Source organism: Ochotona curzoniae, unplaced genomic scaffold (assembly GCF_017591425.1).
Source record: "Ochotona curzoniae isolate NIBS_2020 unplaced genomic scaffold, NIBS_Ocur_1.0 scaffold_4506, whole genome shotgun sequence".
Classification (NCBI taxonomy): domain Eukaryota; kingdom Metazoa; phylum Chordata; class Mammalia; order Lagomorpha; family Ochotonidae; genus Ochotona; species Ochotona curzoniae.
This window is the reverse complement of record NW_024467119.1, coordinates 79,244,257-79,269,026: the sequence shown is the minus strand read 5'-3', so window position 1 is coordinate 79,269,026 and position 24,770 is coordinate 79,244,257. Positions and strand designations below refer to the sequence as shown.

General features: G+C 44.8%; 2 protein-coding genes across 3 annotated transcripts in view; one reads left to right on the top strand and one right to left on the bottom strand.

Annotated features, from left to right (window-relative positions):
• Positions 1–927, bottom strand: part of ARFIP1 (ADP ribosylation factor interacting protein 1) — a 125,530-nt gene extending 124,603 nt beyond the window's left edge. For both annotated transcript variants that reach the window (XM_040966936.1, XM_040966939.1), the window contains exon 1: positions 796–927. The gene's annotated coding sequence lies outside the window, so the exon portion shown is untranslated. The remainder of the gene's footprint in view (positions 1–795) is intronic.
• A 10,188-nt stretch (positions 928–11,115) lies between these two features.
• TIGD4 (tigger transposable element derived 4) lies at positions 11,116–12,657 on the top strand. Its single transcript, XM_040966935.1, has one exon. It carries the CDS (start codon positions 11,116–11,118, stop codon positions 12,655–12,657), a length of 1,542 nt encoding a protein of 513 aa, XP_040822869.1.
• Positions 12,658–24,770: the final 12,113 nt, after the last annotated feature.

Sequence of the window (24,770 nt, the reverse complement as noted above, 5' to 3'; positions counted from 1 at the left end):
CAGCTGGAAAAGTTACACATCTTCATCCTAAAACAAAGGCGGGGGGGTGGCGCGCAGAAAGCCCCCCAAAAAAGGTAGCTAAAAGATTTGCAGGACGTGTTAAGTTTCTGAGATCAAAGGACTCCAAACGAAGGTAAGACCAAAGGAAGTACTCTCAAAGAGGGCCAAAATACCGCCTGGCGTCTAAAAATGTATACACACACAGAGTCGCCTTTTACTAGACACGTAACCGCTAGTGGCTTGGCCAGGAGGATCGGGCCAGAAGAGGCCAGTCAACTCCCTTCCCCAAACTTGAGCCTGTGCCTCCCAAGCACCGGCGCCTTGGGACCCTTCCCTAGGCGTTAGCACTACCCCTCGTTCTCCCTCGGCGGTAGAGGGGAAGTGGGGGGATGCAGGAGCAGGAGGAGTGTGTTGGGGGGTCGGAAGGGACGAAGTTGGCTAGGCACCCAACCTGCCGGGCCACTCAGCTCAGCAGGATCCTGCAGCCCCACCTGACCCAGCCTCTTGCATGCAAAGCCAAGAGGGTGCCGCCCTTCCGAGCGCCTCAGAGAAGGGCAGCAGCAATAACAGCGGTGCAGGCAGCAAACAGCAAAGCACGGGCGACGCGATTTACAGCCCCGCCGAGCAAGCACGGCCCGGCAGCGGCAACGTGTCCGCCCTCACCTGCCAGCCGGGCAGCCTGGCAGCGCCCCCGGCTCCGGGCTTGGAAGCTCGCCCTCAGCCCCGGCCAGAAGCCAGCGGAAACGCGACCTGGACCTTCCCCGACGTTCCCCTCCCCGCCCCCGCCCCGCACACCTCGGCTCCTCGCGGGCGGGGAGCAGCTGCAGCTGTCACAGGCGCCCGCGGACCAACCGCCCACGACACTCCGCCAGCCCTGCGGCCTCCCGAGGCGGCCTCCAGCACCGGGACGCGGAGCCGCGAAGCCGGAAGTGAGGGACCGGAAGTCGCACTGCCCTGAGCCCTGGACGGCCTCTCTCTCTCCCGAAATCCGGCCCCGCGAAGCCACGTCTCGATGGTGCCAGCGCACCTCCCCCTCTCCCTCCCCGCCCCTCCCGCGGCGGCCCTAGCAACCGCATCCGGGCTCTCCGGCGGTCGTTGCCCGGGTGATTTTTCTAAGCCGCGACAGAGTTGGCTGAGGCAGCCGGCGGACGTGGCCGCTCACCCAAGGGCCGGCCAGCCTGGTCCGAGTGACCGGAGGTCTCCAGGAGCCCGCAGCGCCCGGTCCTTCTCCCTCACACATCCCGGCCTCAGGCGTTAGGCGTCCTCCCCACCCTCACCCCGACTTGACAGCGAACCGGAGACTCCCGGGAGGGTTGCCCCGCAGAAAGAGCCCAAGCGACTTTCTCAGCCATGGAGAGCACGAAGAAGGCTATTCCAGGAAGCCCCTGGGGTGGTGGAGAGAATGCGAGAGTCGGGGAGCTGCCTGGCCCGCACGCCCCTGGCTTCTGGAAAACCCGCCTCCCGCCGTGTCCCTCGTGTCCACTCCCACACCCGCCGTCCCGCGGCTCTTCCTCGGACTCCCACTGTCTGTAGGTCCCGCTGGCTCAAGGTGGCTCCCTGACACCTCTCTTTCTCGTTTCTTTCCTTTACTGGTTTGACCTGTTTACTCGCCCCCAGACTTCTCCAATAGATCGCTGTCCTCTCAACAGAAACTCTTAAACAGTTCCTTCTCCCAGATGCCTTCCCTACTTGACACTCCGAGGTTCCCTTGGAGGGAGGGAGAGGAGGCTCGGCAGGCATGCCAGGCAGCCTGCAGCTGAGTTTCCCGCCTACGCCACCCGGATCTGCCTTCACACTCCTGGGCTGCTTGTCCTTTGGCCACCGTCCGTGCTCGTTTGTACTCCCACTTTGCTTGTAGACATGCCAAGGGGGCTGTGAGGCGTGCCCTCCTTTCACTTCTGTCACTTTGGCCGACAAGACCTGTTGGATGACTAAATGCCCCATCGGCAGAGCTCGACCTCTACCGATTTCCCGGGAGTTTCAGTCAAGTTTTCCTCTCTTTCCCGGATTCATGAATAGTAAAAACCTGAGACACCGCAGATGTTTCACACATAAGAGTATCATCTGAAATCTTTGAAATCTCAAAGCCTAAGTCTGTGTGTAATGCATCCTTCTTTTATCTTAAATGGCTCAGTCTTTAACAACATAGAGGGGCGTGGGGCTCGAAAACTCCAGCTTGTTTACTGTGGCTTTTCCTGTTGGTTTGCAGCCTGTTCGTCTCAGTTACAGAAAGACAATCCCAGTCTAATTTCTGCTCTTACTAGGTAGGAACAGAGTTGGGACGGAAGTTGTAGCGGAGTACAGGTGTCTTGCGGAAGGTTTCAGAAGGATGACTTGGAAGAGAGTGTGTAGTGCTGAGATGGAGTGATGAGGAGAATTAGGACTTAATCACGTGAGCTGGCTGTTGCCTGTGGATTCCTCGATACCATCTCTTGACGTGGGAATATCAACCTTGTAGAGTCAGTCAGAAGTTTCTTAGATGAGAAAGGTTATCTGGGCCCTTGGCTGGATCATTCCCTTGACAGCTGCTGATGGGTTCTGTGAGAGTCTGACAGGCTTGAACCTTCAGGGAGTGAATGCTGACTGCTGCTTGGTGAAGATCTGTTGCGTCCAGTACCCTTCAGTCCCATCAGAGCGTGGTCAGTCCTCATCCACAGCATTTACCATGGGCAAGGCTGTTCAGAGATTAACCGTTCTGTAAGTTCAACTGCTGTCCTGTGGGAAGTTAGAATGCTACCTGGCTCTGGCAACATGAGAAGCCGTTGTCACTGGTGGTGAAAAACAGGAGAATTCCGTTGTTTTAAGGAAGCAGCAGTCAGTGAACTTTGGATTTAGGAGAGAAAGTTTTGATGCTAACTACAAGATCTTATTTGAAGTCTCCCTTCTTCCTTGGTCGGACAGCCCCATCCCTGCAAGCTTGGGAAATCGATCTGCTCATTTAGGAAGAATAGATTACTGCCTTTGTCTCAGTTGGCACTTGTTGGGGAGATAAGAAAAAGGAACATCTGTCATTTGCACTTAGAAACAAAGATGATCTGTTCATTTGCCATCGCACTATCTTTAACTCTTTAGTTCTCCTTTGAGAAGTGAGATGCTATTTATTCATTGGGCTGCCGAGGAATTCTAGTAGTGGATCTTGCAGTGACCTAGAAGGGAAGGAGACAACAGGTTAAAGGGCATTGCTTCTTTTTTTAAGGTTTATATAATATATTACAAAGTCAGATATACAAAGAAGAGGAGAGACAGAGAGGAAGATCTTCCATCCGATGATTCACTCCCCTGGTGAGTGCAATGGCCAATGCTGTGCCGATCCGGAACCAGGAGCCAGGAGCTCTTCCAGGTCTCCTACACAGGGTGCAGGGTCCCAAGGCTTTGAGCCACCCTCGACTGCTTTCCCAGGCCACAAACAGGAAGCTGGATGGGAAGTGGGGAACTGTCGGGGATAAAAACCTGCGCCCTTATGGGATCCCAGCGCATTCAAGGTGAGGACTTAAGCCGCTAGGCCACTGCTCCAGGCCCAGTATTGCTTTTTAATTCCTTTCTGAATGAGTTGTGTATGGCCAACTATTTCTATTTTAAATGTTGGTACTTTTGCTTATCAAGATTATTTTCTGAAGAGCTGGAAGAAAGTTCTGTCTCCAGATCTTTTCTGGTATGACCTCAAAAATGGCATCACTGTTGAACTCTCTTTTTGTGAAGAGCGGGTCAGACTGCTAATCACCAAAGTAATCCTCTGAAAACAAGCCTGTTATTGAAGATGCTGAATAATGTACCATTTTGATAAGCTCCTAAATAGTTCACAGTGTGAAGGTGTACAGTGTGAGTCACTAGGGCTTGTCGTGTTTTTGAAAGTTATTTAGTAGGCACATATACATTTCATTCAATTATCTGTAGCTGTCTGTGTGATGAATTTAGTGATGGGAAGGCCCTCAGTGTCACTAGTTGCTAAAGGCCAACACTTCATTCAGCAGTTGAACCTCTGCTTGGAACGCCCACAGCCCATACCAGGATCCCATACATGGAGCTCCTGGCTTCTGGCTTCAGCTTGTTCACCCTGGCTGTTACATATGGGGAGCCAGCCAAAAGATGGAGGACTGTGTCTCCATTCTGCTCTCCCCGTCCCTTTCTCACACACAAACACACACATCAAGTAAATGCACACGTGATTTGAAATAGACAAAGGTAGAAAAGTTCCCTTATGCATTTATTCTGCTAACTGGGGAAAGCTTTGCACGTGATCCTGTTACTCTTCCTCTCAGAGGCAGGCGTTGTGGCCTAGTGGATGAGCTGCGGCCTACAGTGCTGGCATCTCATGTGGGTGTTGGTTTGTGTCTCCTCTGCTCCAGCTCCCATCCAGCTGCCTGGAGAAGGCAGCAAAAGTTGGCCCAAGTGCTTGGACCCCTGCTACCCAAATGGGAGACCCAGGAGAATCAACTGCCCCCAACTTGGGCCTGGACCAGTTCTGGCCATTGCAGCCATCTGGGGAGTGAACCAGCAGGTGCAAGAACTCTCTATTTGTCTGTCTCATCCTGTGTGTTTGTAACTCCGACTTTAATATAAATAAATACATCTTTTTTTTTTCTAAAAGATGTATTTATTTTTATTGGAAAGGCATATATACAGAGAGGAGAGACAGAGAGGAAGATCTTCTGTCCGATGATTCACTCCCCAAGTGAGCACAATGGCTGATGCTATGCCTCTTCCGGGTCTCCCACGCGGGTGCAGGGTCCCAAAGCTTTGGGCTGTCTCCGACTGCCTTCCCAGGCCACAGGCAGGGAGCGGGATGGGAAGCGGGGCTGCCAGGATTAGAACCAGCGCCCATATGGGATCCCGGGTGTGCAAGGCGAGGAGGACCTTAACCACTGCGCCATTGCACCGGGCCCCAATAAATACATCTTTTAAAAAATACTTTTAATGCTGTTTTTGGCACACTGCATAAAGTCTACTTCCTTATGCAAGCACTCCAGGCTTGCCGAGGTTTAGCCTCAGTGTAGTTTTCCACTGTACACAATGTGTAGTCAACTAAATGAACACTGTCTTGCATTTGTGGAGAAGAGTGCTCATTTAGGAGACTCGGACGTTCAGACATCAGTATGTATATAACTCAAAGTTCTAGTTCCATTAACTCCTTAAAGGGCTTCAAATAGTCTTATTATCCCTCTCCTGCATGTTTTAGTTTTCATTCTCTCTTTTTTTTTTAAGATTTATTTTTATTGGAAAGGCAAATGTACAGAGAGGAGGAGAGACAGAGAGGAAAATCTTATGTCCAATGGTTCACTCCCCAAGTGAGCGCAACGGCCAGAGATGAGCCAATCCAAAGCCAGGAGACTCTTCTGGGTCTCCCACGCAGGTGCAGGGTCCCAGAGCTTTGGGCCATCCTCGATTCCACCCAGGCCACAAGCAGGGAGCTGGATGTGAAGCGAGGCCGCCGAGATTAGAACCGGAGCCTGTAGGGATTGCGGCATGTGGAAGACGAGGACTTTGGTCACTGGACTACCGTGCCAGGCCCTTTACTTTTCATTCTTACTGGCATAGATGCTTCCAGTCTCCCCTTGTTTGCTGTCTTGTCCCTGTCCATGGGGTTGATCACAGTGTTACTTCTATCATGAGCCCATTCTTTACCCTCTCAGTAATAGCTCATCTGTCTCAGCTCTGTGATCCTGCAGCCCGTGCTTCGAGCCCTCATTTCAGTTTGCCTTAAATCCCATGGTGAGGCAGATCCTTTTTGGGAGACTGAACTTTGGACTCATTTTATTTTCCCTTGCACCAGGAAACTGACATAAATTATAAAAATTTATGATCTGCTGCTCACCAGGCAGGTTCCAGAATACAGCAACGGCTGCTGCTTGGGGTGAATGTAGTGGCAGGAGCGAGTGTACTGTAAAGGGGAAAGATGATCTGGTTTCCTAGGGGAACACTGACACTTTGGTGGACGCCTTGTTCTTTTCTTGAATTAGCTCTTCAAAGACGTAACCCATTGTTACCAAGAACTTGCTGCTTGGTGACTCGGAGCATTGCAGGTGTGGCCCTGAGCCTAGGCCTTCATGCAACTGTCACTAGAGGCTGCATTTGTTGGCTGATTGTTTTGTGTGTTGCTTCTTTACTTAATATATCATGAAATTTCTCTATCATTCATCAGTGTCCTTTCGTATGAATATCCCTTAATTTATTTCACTAACCCTTGTTTTTTGTGTTTAGCTTAATTCCAGTTTTTTGTATAACTATGTGACAACCATGTGAAGAATATTCTTGTGTAATAGGCAGAGTTCCAAGTTGACCTCACCCTTGTTTAATCCCCTCCCATTAACAGTAAGATGTCCCTCCCAGCGCGATGTTATTATGTTACATGCACAGAGATTTTGAAGACGTAATACAGGTCACTAATCAGCCAACGCTGAGTGAGTCAGAAGGAGGAAAGCCTAAGGGTAGTTTTCTCCTGCTGGGGTCTGCACAAGAAGTCGGAGAGGTTATAAACAACCAGCTTCTATCTACCTTAAAGTGGCTATAGGGTACCATTCAGCTGTCTCGTGTCTATTTTCATTTTAGTATTTAGCAGACTATAGTGTTGAAGCATAATTTTGCTGAACCTGGCAGTTTTTAGGGTAGTCTAAACTGGCTTATAACTCTAACAAGGCATATGTCAACAGTTTATGAAGTAGTCACAGGAGGTTAAGAACTTACAGTTTTTAACATATTGGTTACTCAATACCATGTCAATTAATTCCATAACATTATAAAATGTTGTTGATGTTATGTTGGGGCTTTTAATTGATCAGGATGATACTCTGCCAGCTCTACCTTCAGACCAGAGATGGTCTCCAGGGAACCATTAAATTTATCTGGACAATAAGATGCTGGACTCTATGCTTGGAATGTTTGCAATGAAAGAATCTTGACTGAATTTGAACTATAATACTGCAACAAGGTGGAGGAATCCACCATGAGGGGAGGTGATAGGGAGGGGTTAAGGGAATCCCAGAGCCTATGAAACTGTGTCACATAATGCAATGTAATTAATAATAATAATAAACTTATATGTCATTTTAAAATAAAAGGATGTTGTCCCAGAACTGGGGTCTTTTAAAAAAAAAGTCAGAGAGGTTCCAGGGTTCTCTGTGGTTGGAGTGAGGAGGGTCCCCTCAGGCCGACTCCTCTGAGGGAGCTGAGAATGAGCCTTGCCCTGGAGACCTCAGGTCTGCAACAGCCAGGAGCCGAATTCAGCCTCAGGCCCGCAGGAGCTTGAAAGCTCCTGCCAGCCTGCCCGGCCTGGGCCTGATGGGTTGGCCTGACTCAGCGCAAGCACAGACCTGCTTGAAGCCAGCTGCATTTCTGACCCCCAGAACCGTGGAGAGGTCGCTTTAAGCCACGAAGTGTATGAAGTGTGTTTTACAGCGCTAAAAAAACAAATACATTCATAAGAAATTATCTTTACACCCGCAATCTATTGGGATAAAATGCTAGATATAGAATTGCTAGGCTAAAAAGAACTATTTTTGTTTTTAAGGTTTTTGTCCTCTTAAATGAGGTTTTTTAAGGTTTTGCCCTCAATAAGCTTTGAACCAGCTTGTCTCATAACAACCCATATTATTGCACCCTGACAAACAAAACAGACTATAGTTGTGATAGACAAGGACAAAAAATAAAAAGGTATCTACTATTTTAAGGATTTATATTTCACTTATTGGTAGTAGAACTTAATTTTGTTTTGGTTTGGTTTGGTTTTGGTTTGGTCTGGAGGACATTGGAAGTCTTTATTGATGAATTGGATGTTCCCATTCTTCAACAAAGAGCAAATTTTGCCTGAAATATATTATAGGTATTTATCTACCACAATATTTGCAAGGGGAAAAAATGATTAATGAGATTAATTGAGAGGCTGAGTACTTTCAAGATATATTAACTTTTACCATTACTCCCTGCCCCCCCCCAAAAAAGAGTATCCCAAATGTCATTCTGTGTGCGTAAGATCAGAGAATGTCATCTTCATTGATAAGCCAGTGTTGCTACCTTATTCATTCCTAGAAAAAAGTCATTGTACAGTTTGGCATTAGAAATGTAATTGTTTTATAAATAAAGCTATGTTGTACCCTTCCATGGAAAATTGTATCTTTGCTGTTTACAAAGGAAATAACACTGTTAACTTGATGGTGGGGGTGAATTTATCTTCCTAAAGAAAAAGAATCACAATTTTCAATTTGATCATCATGATCAGTCATCTCTGATTATGATGATTCTATTTTGTTTACAAAAAAATGGATTAGACACAAATTTCAAGTTACTTTCTTTCTTATCCCTCCTATTTGAAATAGCACTCATTTCTGACAAACAAGGTGGAAGAACAAAATGGAAATAGGAATGGAGAAACTAGGAAACTTTTTGTTGAATTGTCTTTTGAAAAATAGGCTCTTGCTACCTCTATTTCCAAAGATTGGGATCTTCCCAACAAGTGTAAAATATATATATTTTTTAATTTTAAAAACTTTTTAAAATAATTGCAAATTAACAGGAGATTGCAAAAAATGAACAATTTAAGGTTTTTTAGTTGGCAGGCTAACTCTTATTTCCTTAGCAAAGTTAACCCTGCCCAATAGCTGAATATTTGTGTCCACAAATTCATAACGGAAGACTGGTTTCAATTGGTTGATGTCAGTTTTTAGGTGTTGGACAGCCATTGGAAATATTGGCTTCGCTTGGTACTGGGAGCGTGGGCTGGGTAACTGGTCAGAGCAGGCTCTGTCCATGTGACTCAAGGATACTGCACGACAGCAGGACAGGAGGAATAACACGAAGGCCTGAATTCCAGGCTGCATGCAGTCAAAATGTGGAAGACCTGAAACCCAGCTTCTTCCTGCTCAGTTCCTTGGAATACAGCTAGTCAAGCATTTTGGAAACTAAAGCCTGTGGATAATGACAATTTTTTTTTCAGCTCCTTCACTGGCTCTGATTCCTGTGATAAAAATTACCCCGTTGGGGCCCGGCGTGGTGGTCTAGCTGCCAAAGTCCTCACCTTGAACACACCTGGATCCCAAATGGGCGCCGGTTCTAATCCCAGCCACTCCATTTCCCATCCAGCTCCCTGCTTGTGGCCTGGGAAAGCAGTCGAGGACGGCCCAAAGCCTTGGGACCCTGCACCCGCGCGTGGGAGATCTGGAAGAGGCTCTGGGCTCCTGGTTTCGGACTGGCTCAGCTCCAGCTGTTGCAGCAGCTTGGGGAGTGAATCATTGCACAGAAGATCTTCCTCTTTGACTCTCCTCTAAAACAAATTACCCCTTTGAGTTGAACAATAAAAGAAAACAAATTCTAACAAGAAGTTTTGCCAAAAAGGTTTGTATGCTGAGATACCTGGAACCCAGGAGCACAGCAGAAAGGGGGGAGTACACTTGCTCTCATGGAGGAGTTACCACCGCTCATCAGATGAGCCTGTTGTCCTGGCTGCAGGAGGTACACAGCCTGAAAGGTCCCGGCAGTGGGGAGCCTGACTGGTGCCCTGGCACTGTTCTCCCAGTACTGCAGTGCTCCCGGTCTTAGGAGCTCTGCTTTCAGTACACATTCCTGGTGAGACTTCTAGCTTTTCATTTGCAAGGGCAATTTCATAACATTCCCGAATTGTAATTTTGATTCACATAGTGAAAGAACATGAAAGATCATGATGAAATCATCACCATACAGTTGCTGTGCACGTTCTTAAAGTGCTAAATGCTTTGCTAACTGCTACACATCCATGAGGCAGGTCCTATAATTACTGCCACTTTATAGCTGGCTAAGTAAATGACCTAGGGTCACTTCTTAGTTCAGATCTGTGTGTCTCCAAAGCCTGTGGTGGGACATTTAATTTCACAGGAAGCAGAGAGCCTGAGAGGTTAGGCTAAGACCCATGGCCACTCTACTTCCTCCTGCTCTTTCTCTGCATCATTGCTCTGAATCATTCGTTTCTTCTAGACGCTTCCACAAGTGATTTTCATCTGCGTTCATTCAGTGAATGTGTCAAATTAATGTGAACGTTATTGGGCCTTTAAGCTTCTGAGTAGGATAAAATTGAACCTTTTAAAAGCAGAGTTATCCATCTTTTTACCTGCTTTTTTAGGGAGGCCTCTTCCACCAGACTCCCCTGCAGGAGACACCGTCTCCATGTGCTATTAAAAGTCAAGCCTTGTGACTGCTGTCTGGCTGTGCTTTTCGTTTGGGGAAGTCAGAGGGTGCAGCCGGTGTCCTCATGTAAAAAATAGCCACCAAACAGATCCATCCAGCATCATTTTTAGTTCTTTAATTTTGGTAAGCCCCACATTTTTCAGAGCAGATTAAATTTATCTGATTTATTTAGGAAGTATATATTACAGAGCAATCAAAGGCCGAGGGAGAATTCCAAAGGAAGGAGCAGAGCTAGGGAGCTTTGGACAGAGAGACCCGGCCAGAGGTAAGCATTTCTCCTAAAAGCTGGGCTTATTGTGTCTTCGAAAACCATGGTCCCATTCTTGTTGTTGTTATTAAAAGCAAAATTGTTGCTATTCATGTAAATAGTTCTTTTTGATACTTAGTTGACATTTCTAAAATTGCATATTTTTCTTTTCCTTTTTTCTTTTACATGATACACTGCAAGTTCCAAAAAAAAAAAAAAAGCCTATCATTCTCTTCCTTATGCGAAAGAGACTTGGCAATTAAAAAGTAACATTTTACATGAACATTTTTTTTTCTTATCTCTGAGGCCTCCTTTGGAGAATTAATAGGAGGTTGAACGTGTGCGTGGATAAAATGGATCATCTTAAAGGATTGAAGTTCCAAAAATATACCAGCAGGACTGGACAGGTTTGACATAATGAGATTGCTATTTTAACTTGACTCCTGGAACTCTGAATAAACTATAAAGTGAGCTGCACTAGCTCCTGGGAAAGAAAATTCTCTTCTAAAATTTCCTACTTGCATTTTACCTTGTTCTCCGTCAGAGCCTTTGGAGAAGCCTACCAATCTATAAGTTTGCTGAGAGAAGAAACTATTAGATAGTTACCAAGTAAAAATTTATGAAAGAGGCTAGAAAGCCACAACCTCTATCATACAGGAAATTTAACTAAGGAAGCAGCCATCAGAAAGTGAGCGATTGCCACCAGAGCAGCGGTAGAGATGGCAGAAGCTTCTGCAGACACCCCACCTGTTCCTGTAACCGTGAAGAAGAAGAAAAGCCTGTCCATTGAGGAGAAGATTGACATCATAAACGCTGTGGAAAGTGGCAAGAAAAAAGCAGAGATTGCCGCTGAATATGGCATCAAGAAAAATTCCCTGTCTTCTATTATGAAGAATAAAGACAAAGTTCTAGAAGCCTTTGAGTCTCTGAGATTTGATCCAAAGAGAAAAAGGCTGAGAACTGCTTTTTACACCGATCTGGAAGAGGCATTAATGCGATGGTATCGAATTGCTCAGTGTCTAAATGTTCCAGTTAACGGCCCAATGTTGCGCCTGAAAGCTAACGATTTTGCCCAGAAACTGGGACATAATGATTTTAAGTGTAGTAATGGTTGGCTGGATCGTTTTAAATCCAGGTATGGCTTAGTGTTTAGAGCTCAACCTGTAGAAGCTACAGGTCTGTCTGTAGACCCTTCAACTGTCTGGCATCAAAATATACTTCCTTATTACTTAAATGATTATCACCCTAAAAATGTCTTTAATATAGAAGAGACTGGGCTGCTTTATCGGATGTTACCTACAAACACCTTTGCCTTTAAAGGAGAAACATGCTCCGTTGGAAAGTTATACAAGGACAGGATAACTCTGGTGGTTGGCGCCAACATGGACGGCTCAGAGAAGCTCCCTTTGCTTATCATCGGGAAAAACAAAAACCCCCAGTGTTTCAAAGGTATAAAGTCATTGCCTGTGCACTATGAAGCTCACAGGATGGCATGGATGAGCTCAGACATATTTCAACAGTGGATGCAGAAGCTTGATGAGCAATTTCAAGCGCAGCAACGCAGAGTAGTGGTTTTCGTGGAGTCTTCATCGGCACATCCCGAGGTAAAGAATCTCAAGTCCATTGAGCTCGCCTTCTTTCCATCATGTCTGTCTTCCAGATTTATAGCCATGAAGCAAGGGGTTCTGAAAAGCCTTAAAATCAAATATCGGCATTGCTTTCTCAAGAAGTTTTTAAGTTCCGTTGAAGGCAGCCAGGAGTTTATGTTTTCACTGCTGGATGCGGTGGACACACTGCATCTCTGCTGGAGGGCTGTGACCCCAGAGACTATAGCGAAAAGCTTTGAGGAGGCAGGATTCAAAAGTCCGAAAGAAGAAGGTGACCCCCCACCAGAGGCGGAGGGAGACACCGGCGTTGATTCTGTGGCTCAGGCGCTGGGGACAGAGGTGGAGTTGCCGGAAGGGTTGTCCATAGAGGAGTATGCTGCCTTGGACGACGGGCTGGAAACCTGTGAAGCGGCTCCGAGCGATGACTCGGTGTGCACCCAAGGCAGTAAACTGGACGAAACTGGACCGTATACTTCTGATGAAGAGGATGATGATGGGTCTCTAGGAACTGAACTTCTTCTACCCTCAAAAAATGAGGCAGTAACCGCTTTAGACACTCTTAAAACGTTTCTTAGAAGTCAAGATATGAGTGATGGGCTTCATAATTCTTTAGCAGATGTTGAAAATTTTCTTAACTCTTTAGCACCTAAGTGAAGAGTAACAGCTTATGCTCATGCGTTTTACTACGTAAAGTGTGAAATATTAAAAAAGGAAACGATCTCTGGCTTAATTGCAAGTCTATAGTCTAAATGGCAAAATTTCCTAGTAAAATATGAATAAGTAAAAAATATCCAAAAGTCTATTTAGCAAGGTATGAGGGAAGTGGAAATATATTTCAGAAGCCTGTACGTATCACTTGTGTGCCAAAGAACTCTGCAGCTATCTGGTCCAGACGGTTCAAACTGGTAATCACAATTCACTTTGTTCTTTTTAAAGTTCAGATCATATTCTAATATTTCAATTTATCTACCTATTCTAGTAAAGTAGTTATTAATACATGTTTATTTTTATAAAGACATATGTGCTATATGTATTCTAAAATAGACTTTTGAAGTGTCAAATATTAAAGCAGCTTTAAATTATTATTTTTTAAAAACTAGATAATCTTCCTAATATGAGAAACTGCTAGAAATAAAATCTGGCCTAATTATACACCACTGTCTTACCACTTTTGAAATATGAATATATAAGGTCAAATGAAAGGCTGTAACACTTATCAGAAGTATTTTGTCATCTACAACCAGAAGATATTACTTTCCTGACTATTTACATAATTATGTGTGCTTAATAGAAAAATATTTTATTGAAACATTTCTTAAGTTCTTGTTTGTATTTCCATAACGTTATTCTTAAAATTTAAATGTGAAGATATGTGTGCAGTTGCTAAAATAAAGTGGGGTTGAGCTATTTTTCTAATCTTACAGTCCAAGCTTTTAACCTGCAGTATTTTACTATTTTTTTTTGGTTTTGCTGTATATCATTTTTAGAAAAAAAAACTAAATGTCCTTGCAGCACATGTTAATCTATCTAATATATTTTCAAAGTTAATCTGTAGCATTTTACATTAAATTTCTTTGATAAAACTTTATAAATAGAATTTAAAAGTATTTATGAAGTTATTTATTCTCTGCTGTTAAAAGTTCTTAGTAAAAAATGATGACAATACATTAAGCTCTTCCATTTTTAAATTTTAAATAGCATGTGTATTTTACTTACAGCAAATCTCGGGTTCTAGTTGAAAAATATTTGTAAAAATGTGAAATACAACAAATTATTTTTATGATGAATCTTGTATGTGTGCCAATTATGACACATTTGGAAGGAAATATAAATAAAATCATTTTTATTTTCCATTGCTGATTGAGTCCACTTCTTGATTTTTTTATGGTTAATTTTAATTAACTTAAATCTTAAATTTTACTTAAGTATACAATTAAGGAGATCTCTTTCAAATCAAATATGGATTCTTTAAATTAAAACTGTTTTCTCAGTTCTTTGATTTAAAGTTTCAATTTGGCAAAGTCATGGACCTAAAGAGCCTTTTAGCGATAGTCCCTGGCGTGCAATTACTCTGCAGGTTTCTTTACCTCATGCTGTTTTGTGACCTATTTTATTTAATCTCTCCAGATAGTCTCTGACAAGTAATTATTATCTTCTTTTCACAAATGAGGAAATGAAAAGCCAAAAGGAAGAAATGATTTGTTAAAAATGTCAGACCCCAGACTAAAATGCAGCAGTAGCTCATCATCTGCTGTGTCCTCAGATTACATGCCACTGTATTCATCTACACTGCATCAAAGAAAATTCTGTGATCTTCCCTCTCAGATTAGGGGACTGGAGACAAAGCCTTTCTGAATAGATTCCGGATGCATGTTAATAGCTTCATTGATAAGATCTCTCCCAAGGACACTGCTACTACTGAGATGCTGAGATACCTCCTGACCTGGTCATTCTGTGCCACTCAGTGTAGTTTATTGAAATTATTTAAGATAGTTACTATTTCCAAGTGGAGAGAGCAGTCACACTTTTTTTTTTAACCTGAATAACATGATCCATTTTTGGTTAAAAATGCTTCTTGGGTGGGCATTGTGGCACAGCTGGCTAACCCCCCTTAGGATGCCCGCATTTGTCTGGAATGCCTCAGCTTTCCATCTCTGCAGCTCTGCTTCTGGTCCAGCTTCCCACTGACCCTCAGCCATCCTCAGGGAGACCCAACTGCAGCCTCCTCACTGATCTGACCCAGCCTCTTCTTAAAAGAATTCGGGGCAATGAATTAGTAGATAGAAAATCCCCTCTCTCATCTAAAAATAAACAAAATTTAAAATTTAAAAATATTTCTGTCATAATAAGTCTTAAAAACAAAGCTACTACAAGGGAAAAACACCTGCAAATTTGAAATCAAAGATGAGTTGTTAATGCTATGTACTCTTTTGTACAGTTTGTAAGACATACAGATTTCAACAATTTTTGAAACAAATTTCTGAAATTAGCTTTTCCAAAGCCATCAGTACTCTGTACCATGTTCCTTCTTTATCTCCTCTATACACAGCCATTACAGTCAGAATTAAATGTCACTTGTGTTTAAACGATAGGGCCCGGTGCAGTAGCCTAGCAACTTTAGTTCTTGCCTTGAACGTGCTGGGATCCCACATGGGCGCCGGTTCTAATCCCTGCTTCCCATCCAGCTCCCTGCTTGTGGCCTTGGAAAGCAGCTGAGGATGGCCCAAAGGTTTGGGCCCCTGCACCCGCCTGGGGGACCTGAAAGAGGCTCCAGGCTTTTGGCTTCAGATCGGCACAGCTCTGGCCGTTGCAGCTGCTTGGGGAGTGAATCATAGGATGGAAAATCTTCCTCTCTGCTTCTTACTCCTCTCTGTATATCTGCCTTTCCAATAAAAATAAATAAATCTTTTTTTAAAAAAAAGCAAATATGAGTTGCAGTTTGCTTGCTTTTACGTCAGTGTGGTGTATTTTCATTGTTTTTATAAATTCCACTGTTCCAAAGTGTTTTTGCTTTTGCCATCAAAAATAAGTCATATGTTGGATTTGGCACATTGTTTCATGATGAGCAGCTACTGAACTTCTAGAAAAAAGCTTTAGGTTTAGGGTAAAGTAGGATGATGATTAAATCAAAGCCTGTGGGTTTGGTGTCGCTTTGTCTAACTTCCCATGTAGACTGCAGTAAAATCTCAAGCCTGCCTTTCGCTGTATTCATCGGAAGGAGGAAGGGAAGGAGAGAACAGTATTCCAAGCAAACAGCACAGACGTTAACAGAAGCCCCTTTCCTGGCTGGGCCAGTTCTGTGGGCACCGGCAGGAAGAGGGGTGTGCCCACGCACGGGTAGCACCACACGTCTGCTTGCAGGCTCAATGACCAGTGGCAGGCGGGATCTTTAGGAGCGTGTGATCTAGGAAGCCGAGGGAAGATGAGCCATCGAAGGAGAGGTGAGCCTGATTGTGAGGGCGATCAGGCTGCGACATCTGTCACCCCATGGATCGCCAGGGTTGATTCGGCTGATCTGCCTGGCTAGCCGTGTGTCCCCTTCCTCCCTCACTGCTCCACGTGCGTCCCTCCTGACACTGCGCGAAGAGGAGGTCAAGGGTATACCAGTAGCTGCGCTCCCCTGCTAGAACCTCCAAACAAGCTCCCAGAGGACAGAAGAGTCTGAGCTTGGGGCTATTTTGTGCACAGAAGTTCCCAGAGAAAGGGTACCTTACTAGAATGACTGAAATTTTGCCCCAGTTCTATAGAGCTTTGTGAAAGACAATGACTTCCCTGAAACACCGTTTCCTCCACTGGATAAAATGAAGCCAATAATACTTCATTTGAATTGAAATTGGTGAGAAAAGAAAACTTTGCATGTTAGTCTATTAAACCTTACCATATTCCACAACTAGAAGAAATGACCAAGAAGGTGCTTTGGTGATACTACTGCTAGCAAAAGCTCAGTCCTCAACCGGGTTGCTCAGCCAAAACAGGACAAGTCTGAAGATAATGGACAGGGGAAATTTTTTTTTAAAGATTTATTTATTTTTATTGGAGAATCAGATTTACAGAGAGAAGGAAAGACAGAAGAATCTTCCTGAGCTGATTTGAAGCCAGGAGCTTCTTGCAGGTCTCCCACGTGGGTGCAGGATCCCAAGGCTTTGGGCCATCCTCAGCTGCTTTCCCAGGCCACGAGCAGGGAGCTGGATGGGAAGTGGAGCGGCTGGGATAGGAAGTGACACCCAAATGGGATCCTGGCACATGCAAGGCAAGGACATCTGCCAATAGGCCACTACACTGGGTCCAGCATGGAATATTTAATGTCTTGATATTTGAGCTTCAGGGACTACCACCCTACTTGGCTAGCATGGCCTGGGTTTTATTGATGCTGCAGAGAAAGGGGCCGAGTTGACAGAAAGCTTAGGAGAAACAGCAAGTCTTCAGGGTAGCTGTGATAAGGCTGAAAGTGAGCAGCCAGGCACCACGCTTGTGCTTGAGAAGAACTGATGGAGGGATTACCACTATCTCCACTGCCGTGCTCTGGTTGGAAAGAGAGGCTGACAGAAGGGTTAAAGCATTTGCAGGGGCTGGGCCAGCAAGATCTCTGATGGCCACTGATTTAGTCTCAGCGCAAAACATGCAACCCAGTGTTTTGTGAGAGCGTCCTGAAAAACATTTGGCTGCACCAGTGGGAATTTGCCAACTTGATTTCACTGTGGCAAGAACTCTTGAGGCTCTTTTATCATCTTGTTCCTGGTTACCTGCCTGCCAAGTACGTCAGATGTTAACAATGGTCATTAAAGTTTCAATGGCAATTTTCCTGTGCAAAGCACTACAATAAACTAATTGCCCATCACATTTGCCCTTTCTGTTGCCACATTAGCTGATTTGATTGGCTTGTTTCCTGGAGTCGTCTTAAACTTGTGAAACCTAAGGGAACCCGCAGTCCCAGGCACATTAAGTAACAAAAACCCTGCAGTATCAGCTCAGACTGCTGTAATGAAAGACCAAAGACAGAGTGATGCCTTCCGATGGAGCTTTCCCTTTTGGTGGTGGACAGCCTGGAGAAACAGCAAGATCTCTGATGGCTCCTCCAAAGGCCACGGAGCCCATCAAGAGGCCCTTAGGGATTCTACTTGCCTCTTCAACCATAAAGACCACATTGGAGCTGTGGGGAAGAAGACAGGCAACATACGGATTGTGAGCAGTGTGCAAGCATTCAGTCCAATACAGTCACCTAGAATAAATAAAGATAGTCACGTGTTAATCAGCTGTTTGCTAAAAACGGAAAAGGCATGAATTTTTCAGAACTTGCGAGTCAGATGTAGCTATTAGCAAGTAAACATAGCTACAAAGTTTCAGAACACATGCTTTGAAGAGATGGGAACATATTTGATGTCCTTGAATAGATGGGAAGATTCAGTTTAGAAAAAATCAGATTCCCCCAAATTAATCCTGATGTATTTGTGCTGACAATGTTGCAAGATTACTCTGCTTTTCGTCTGGAGGGAGAAATGTGGGTCATACCTAAAATAATTTTGAACACTAACAGGTACCAAAACAATATGGTGTGGGCGAGAGAATAAATGGAGCACTCAAAGAATTATGATATCTAGACAAACCAAGAATTTATGGTAAAAATAATTTTTAAATCAGTGTGAAGAAAATGCATTATTCAATAACTGATATTATGGCAAATGACTAACTGTACAGGTTTTTCTTTTCTAAAAAGTCATTTACCAGAATGAATACTAAAGGGATTAGACCCTTTAAAAAAAAGGAAAGGAAGAGATAAATAAGCAAGCAAACTTACAGATATTAGGAAAAATAAAGACACTATGGACATTTTAATTTGTAATAAAGGAGATTTTATTTAAAGTATAATACTCAAGAAAAGAAGTTGAGTATAAAAAGAGTAGAAATATGAAAATACTTTCCATGTACTAGAAATAAAAACATGCAAACAAAAATGGGATATTTTTGTTTGGTACTGTTAGAACAGTACCAAAAACAGATAAAAGCATAAAGGATGGGTACATGTCATTGGAAAGACACATTGGTAATAAGTGGGGACATTCTTCTGTTATAATTGTAACTGTCTCATATTAAATGCTTTCCTTGTCCTGCGTGTTTTACATGTCATACTTGCATCCTTATTTTACTGCTGAGAAAAAGTTAAGTATAACTAATCTAGCTCCTGGATGCCAGACAAGGACAAAAAAGTCAGACTTGTTGTGTGTACATGATATACATTTATCCAGGTATACATTTGTTAAGAGTTTTGTTGCCTGGCATACGTTCCTATCGCCCTATTTCCAAAACCCTCGGACTATATTTGTTCCAGAATTTCTCAGTTGTGAAAAAGAGAATGTATAATATACACACACTGTGTGAGTTGTACTCCCCTGAGGTATTAACACAGCATGCTATGATCAAACATTAATAACTTCAGTGAAACATAAATATTCACATGAAGTCAGATATATAAAGGCCATAAGGATCTCCTCTCACAGCTTTCACTGCCAAATAAGTTCATGTCAGGTCAGCACTTACCACCCAATGATTACCAAAAAATTTTCACAGCTTCCTGAAAATATATATTTTTTTAATTTAAAAATGTTGTCCTATAATATCATAAATCAAGGGTAAAAAAAATTTAATTGAATGTTTCTAATATATAAGTGATTACATACACTTATTTATATTTTAAAAAAAAGCTAGGCTCAAATTTGACTTATTTCATTTGGTGTATTTGCTGTTACTGGTGGTCTCAACTAAAGTGGATATTTTCTAAATCGGACTTGAAAGTTCTTGTGAATTTCCTTGTTGAGCACCTTATCAGCACACGGCTAGAATCTTCCTTGCAGAACGAATGAGGAACTACAGTATACTGTAGAGTTGGGGAAAAACCAGACTTGCTGGTTTAACATACTATAAACTACACGTTCCTCTTTGTACATTAGTCAAAGTTCAGTCCCAAGGAGCCAACTGCCTGGTCACACAACTTTCAGCCAATGTGTCAAAGGGAAGATAAAACCCAAAACCCACAATCCCTGCTTGACTTAACTTTGACTTCCTTTCTTCCTCAGTTTCTCATAGCTCAGTAGGATCATGGACTTTTCCTTTTTATCGTGGGCTGTTGGATAAAGCCTTTGTGTCTCAGCAAACGTGGCTACTAACCACACAGCAGGCTGTTAGTCTGAGTAAATATTTGCTCAATGGAAGGAACTAAATGTTGCAGTCTTGTTTCTGGTATTAGAAACAAAGATTAGACTTGTGTTACTCTGTGCTTTCCCCTAACTTCCTATTTCTAAGCCACTAAGTTCTCTTCTTGTTAAAGCAAGGTCACTGATCGTGTCATTGGCTGGCACCGTGGTACCACACCTTAAGTTCTGAATTGCAAAACAGGTAACTTGGCCAAGAGCCATTTTCATGTCACCACCTGCTCAGATGAGAAACTAAGCCACAAAGAAGGTCCCAAGGTGCATGTCCCAACCCTCAAAGTGCTTTCCAGAGAGCTGCTGGTCCCACACTTCATACTATAACTACAACCAGTTCACTGATTGTTATATGCTGCTTTTCCTATTTAGAAGAGGTGCTAGTGTGGGTCGAGCCAGGTTCAGTCGCGACAAAAACCAGTGCACATTACGGAATGCCAAGGTGAGCTTACCTGTACCGGATGTGACTGCAGCGCCCAACCAGCACACAAGAGAAACCGGGGGTGGGGGCGGAACCGGCAGGGGAAATATGGGGGTGCTCCCCTGCTGGATGGTTACTCCCACTGGAGAGCGTGAGCTGGGATGGAGGCAGACCAGACTAGGCAGGGCTACAACACCTGTGTACCTCATGTGGACTAGATCAGGGAAAAGTCAGGCTGGGCTGACTGTTCCTACTGGTGCAAGCATAAAACAGAGTGGGTGAGGTTTGGTTGGGCTTTGCCGCAGTATCGACTGGCAGATGCTGGCACAGGGGGCTAATTCTGTCAAGTTAACCTGCAGAACCACCTGGAGAGTGCAGGATCTGGGATTGGGAGTGACCTAGAAGGGAAATAGTGGGCTCCTCCCTCTTGGGTTGCCACTCCCACTGGAGGGCACCAGGACTTGGACTGGGGTGGCTAGACAGAAAGGCACCCAACAGCATGTGTGTGGGCTGGATAGTCAGGCTCGTTGGGTTGAACTAGGCTTCAATGCCCATTGACATGTATGAGAGCTGAATGGGATGTGGGACAGACTGGATTAGTCTGCAGCACATACTGGCAAACCAGGATAGGGGGCAGGCCTGGTGGGGGTTATTGTGGATTGCTCCGACTAGGCTGCAGCTCCCACTGGTTCATGTGAGGGCCGAGTGTGTGCTAGGCAGAATCAGGCGGGACTGCAACACTGACTGGTTCGCGTTGAAGACAGCGCTGGAAAGGAACCAACCCAGCAATTGCAACCACCAGCTGATTGGGGTGATGGACTGTGCCAAGCCCTGTACTTGCTAATACATACAAGAATCTGGTCTGGGATCACCTCAGACAAAGTCTCTTTGGGGATCTCCCCAATCAAATTGCCAGACTCGGAGCCCTAACCATGAAAAGAGAGAGGACAGGACAAGTCAGTCAACTACCTCAACCATATGTTGGCAGTGAAAAACTGGGCAAACAGAGACTCTAAGATGGACTATGTCAATCAGTGGATTCTTTAACTACCTCATCGTGCTTGGAGTGGCAAGATTGGCAGCAATTCATAACTGATGAACTGTCAAAACCACTTGAGCAAGTATCTCAAAGCATGCCCCACATCCGGGACCTGGGGAGGGTGGGCTTCTCCCTTAAAATCCCCCTTTAACTCAGATACAGGAAGGAAACAATGTGGAAATAAAAGTCTTACCCACTTTCCTGTAGCCCTTGAACCTTTTTACCCTAATTAACTATGTAAAGATTGTTAAAAATATAATAAAAATGAAAAAAAAAAACAAAATAAACCTTAAAAATAAAATAAAAGAGGTGCTACACCTGTGCCCAAAGGAAAACTGGGAAAGACTTTAAAAGCTACAACTTCTCAACAATCACCAGGGAAGATATCCACATTGAAATGAAAGAATATTTTGTGATAAATAAGTGGAAATAGAGAGAAGATGGCCGACGTAGGAGGAAGGCTGTGAGAGAGCGTCCAGTGAAAGAGGGATAGAAAGTTACAGAAGCAGCAAAGTGGAACAGCAGGGAATCGCAGGGAGAGGTCCGTGAGGCTCCCTGGGACAGTGTGGAGCCAAAAAGATCCACACAACTCGGAAGAACAGCGAGAACGGAGCAGGGCAAAGGTAGAGAAACCGACATCCCACTCCAGACCTGCTGAGTCACTTTTGAAAGCGGCCTGACGGGAGACGCGGACAGCCCGGAGGCGGGGAGATCGGGTGGACCGTCGCCGGAGGGAGGCGGAGGCAGACTGCAGCGGCCGGACGTTTGGTGAGCCGGGGGGTTGACGTGGTAGCCTCCGCATTCCTTGACCCCCTACTGAGGGTCCAGCCTCTGAGAACGCGGGGCAGAGAGACTGAAGCTGTCGGGTTTATGCCTTGGGAACTACGCACAGTGGTGTTGGTGGCTGAGGGGGCACCAGGAAGGCGCCTCGGATGTTCCTACACTGAGAGGGCCAGTGCGTCTCAGTGTGCAGAGGCTGCTGGTGAGGATCTGGAGTCCTCCACATCCTGCCTGGTGGAAGCGCGATAACATCGGGAAGACCCTGGTCGCTGCGCCGAGCGGACTAGGCGGCTCCGCCTGCAGCAGCCGAGCGGATTAGGCGGCCCCGCCTGCAGCAGCTGCCTCCACAGCGCAGGTGTCAGATGTCAGGGGAGCTTTGAGACTTGGGAAGTGTAGCGCTGTGTGTCCCCGACACGCAGGTACCACTCCCATAGGGTGAACTGCTCACCCCTCGCCTCCCACCCCGCAGTTCTGAGCGTGGGCGACCCACCAGGAGAGCTCTGAAAACTCCTGCATCACACTGACACGGTGTGAACCTGCCGTGAAATAATAACAGGGCGCCTGGGCCACTCCCCCGCTAAGGGCCGGTGTGAGAAAGCCACACAGGAACAGGGGCTCTGAACACCCACACACCACGAGTGGTGGATTCACTGCACAAGAGCCACGCCTGGAAAGTGCCTCACCCACAGTCCCGTGTGTGGGAGACGCACCAGGTGGGCTCTGAAAAACCTTGCAGTCCCTGACACGGAGAACGCAGGGAGAAAGCACATAAAACCTTCTAAGTCCTGTGGATTCCCGTGCAGGGGGCACACCCAGAGAGCGCCTCCATCCCTCCACGCCCTGGGGTGTCACACCTGTTGAAGAGGTGCCCAGAGTGTGCCTGGAATCCACTGGGCCCCCAAGGTGGTGCTCTTCAGCCCCGGGCCCTGAGAACGCACCAACGGTGCCTTGAAAATTACCACGCCCGGCAACACCACGCCTGCAGGCTCCAATCTCTACAGGAAAGCACCTGACAGCCCCTCAACACACGGGTTCATTTGCCCCACCAGAATACACCAACGCAATGGGAAAAACCACCAGAAAGAGCTGTGCTCCAGATGAAAGAGCCAGCACCCCACCAAACATGGGCCAAAAGCCATTATCAATATCGGCGATGCGAGATGAAGACATGGACGTGTTACCAGCAAAGGAATTGATGAAAATAATGCTAAAATTTCTCAGAGACGTGGACACAAAGCTGGAAGACTACCAGAACCGCATAATCACCGAAATACAACAAATCAAAACCAAACTGGATGCCCAAGAGAATAAGATTGAAAGCCTCATCAACAGAATAAATGCGGCAGAGGAAAGGATCTCTGAAACAGAAGACACACAAAATGAAAGTGCCCAGCGAATTAAACAGCTGGAGACAAACCTCAGCAAAACTAATAAAATGATGCAAGAGATGAAGGATTACCTTAGAAAACTGAATATTCGGATCATCGGCCTCCCTGAGGGAGTAGAAAGAGAATCTGGGATGCAAGCAGTGCTTGATGAAATTATACAGGAAAACTTCCAAAACACTTGGAACACGAATCCACCCCGCATACAGGATGGACAGAGAACTCCCAACAGACATGATCCAAAGAGATCCTCACCCAGACACACGGTGCTCAGGTTCTACTCCAATGAAGACAAAGAAGGAATCCTGAGACAAGCACGAAGTAGAGAAAAGATCACATACAGGGGAAAACCCATCAGAATCACTGCTGACTTCTCCGAAGAGACCCTACAAGCAAGGAGAGAATGGACAAAGATCTTCCAAGTCCTGAAACAAAACAACTGTCAACCAAAAATAATCTACCCAGCAAAGATCTCATTTGTATATGAGAACGAAATCAGATACTTCAATAGCAAAGAAAAACTAGAAGAATATGTCTACACAAAACCAGCTCTGCAAAGTCTCCTTAGAAATGCACTAGTCCCGGACAAAAAGGAGGCAAATCACAAACAAAGCTGGCAAATAAGAAGGTCTCCAAACTAAAAGCTGCACAAACAAGACAACTACATTGGCAACAACACACACACAACACAATCACATGGCAGGGCAAAATTGCAAACTCTCAATTTTAACTCTCAACACAAATGGTCTAAATTCACCAATCAAAAGACAGAGATTAATAGAATGGATCATCAAACAAGACCCAACCATCTGTTGCCTACAAGAAACGCATCTAACCAGAAAGGATGCAAAGAAACTGAAAGTGAAGGGATGGAAAAAGATATTTCACGCCAATAGACGAGAAAAAAAAGCTGGGGTAGCTATCCTAATTTCAGATGAAATAGATTTCATTCTAACTAATATCAAAAGAGACAGGGAAGGCCATTTTATACTGGTGAAAGGAATGATCCATCAAGAAGCAATCACCATCATTAATGTTTATGCACCGAATCTTAATGCACCTAGTTACGTAAAGCAATTACTTACAGACTTAAAGGAAGACATAGACACCCGCACAATTCTTGTAGGCGATCTCAACACACCTCTAACAACAATGGACCGGTCCACGAAACAAAAACTCAACAAAGAAACAACAGAGCTCACACAAACAATAGAACAACTAGACTTAGTAGACATATATAGAACTTTTTATCCTAAGGCCACAGACTATACATTCTTCTCAGCGGTGCATGGCACCTTCTCCAGAATCGATCACATGATAGGACATAAAGCGAATCTAAACAACTTCCAAAACATTAGTATCATACCATGTACCCTCTCAGACCACCATGGGATGAAACTGGAAATCAACAACTCAAAACTCCCCAGGAAGTATAGGCACTC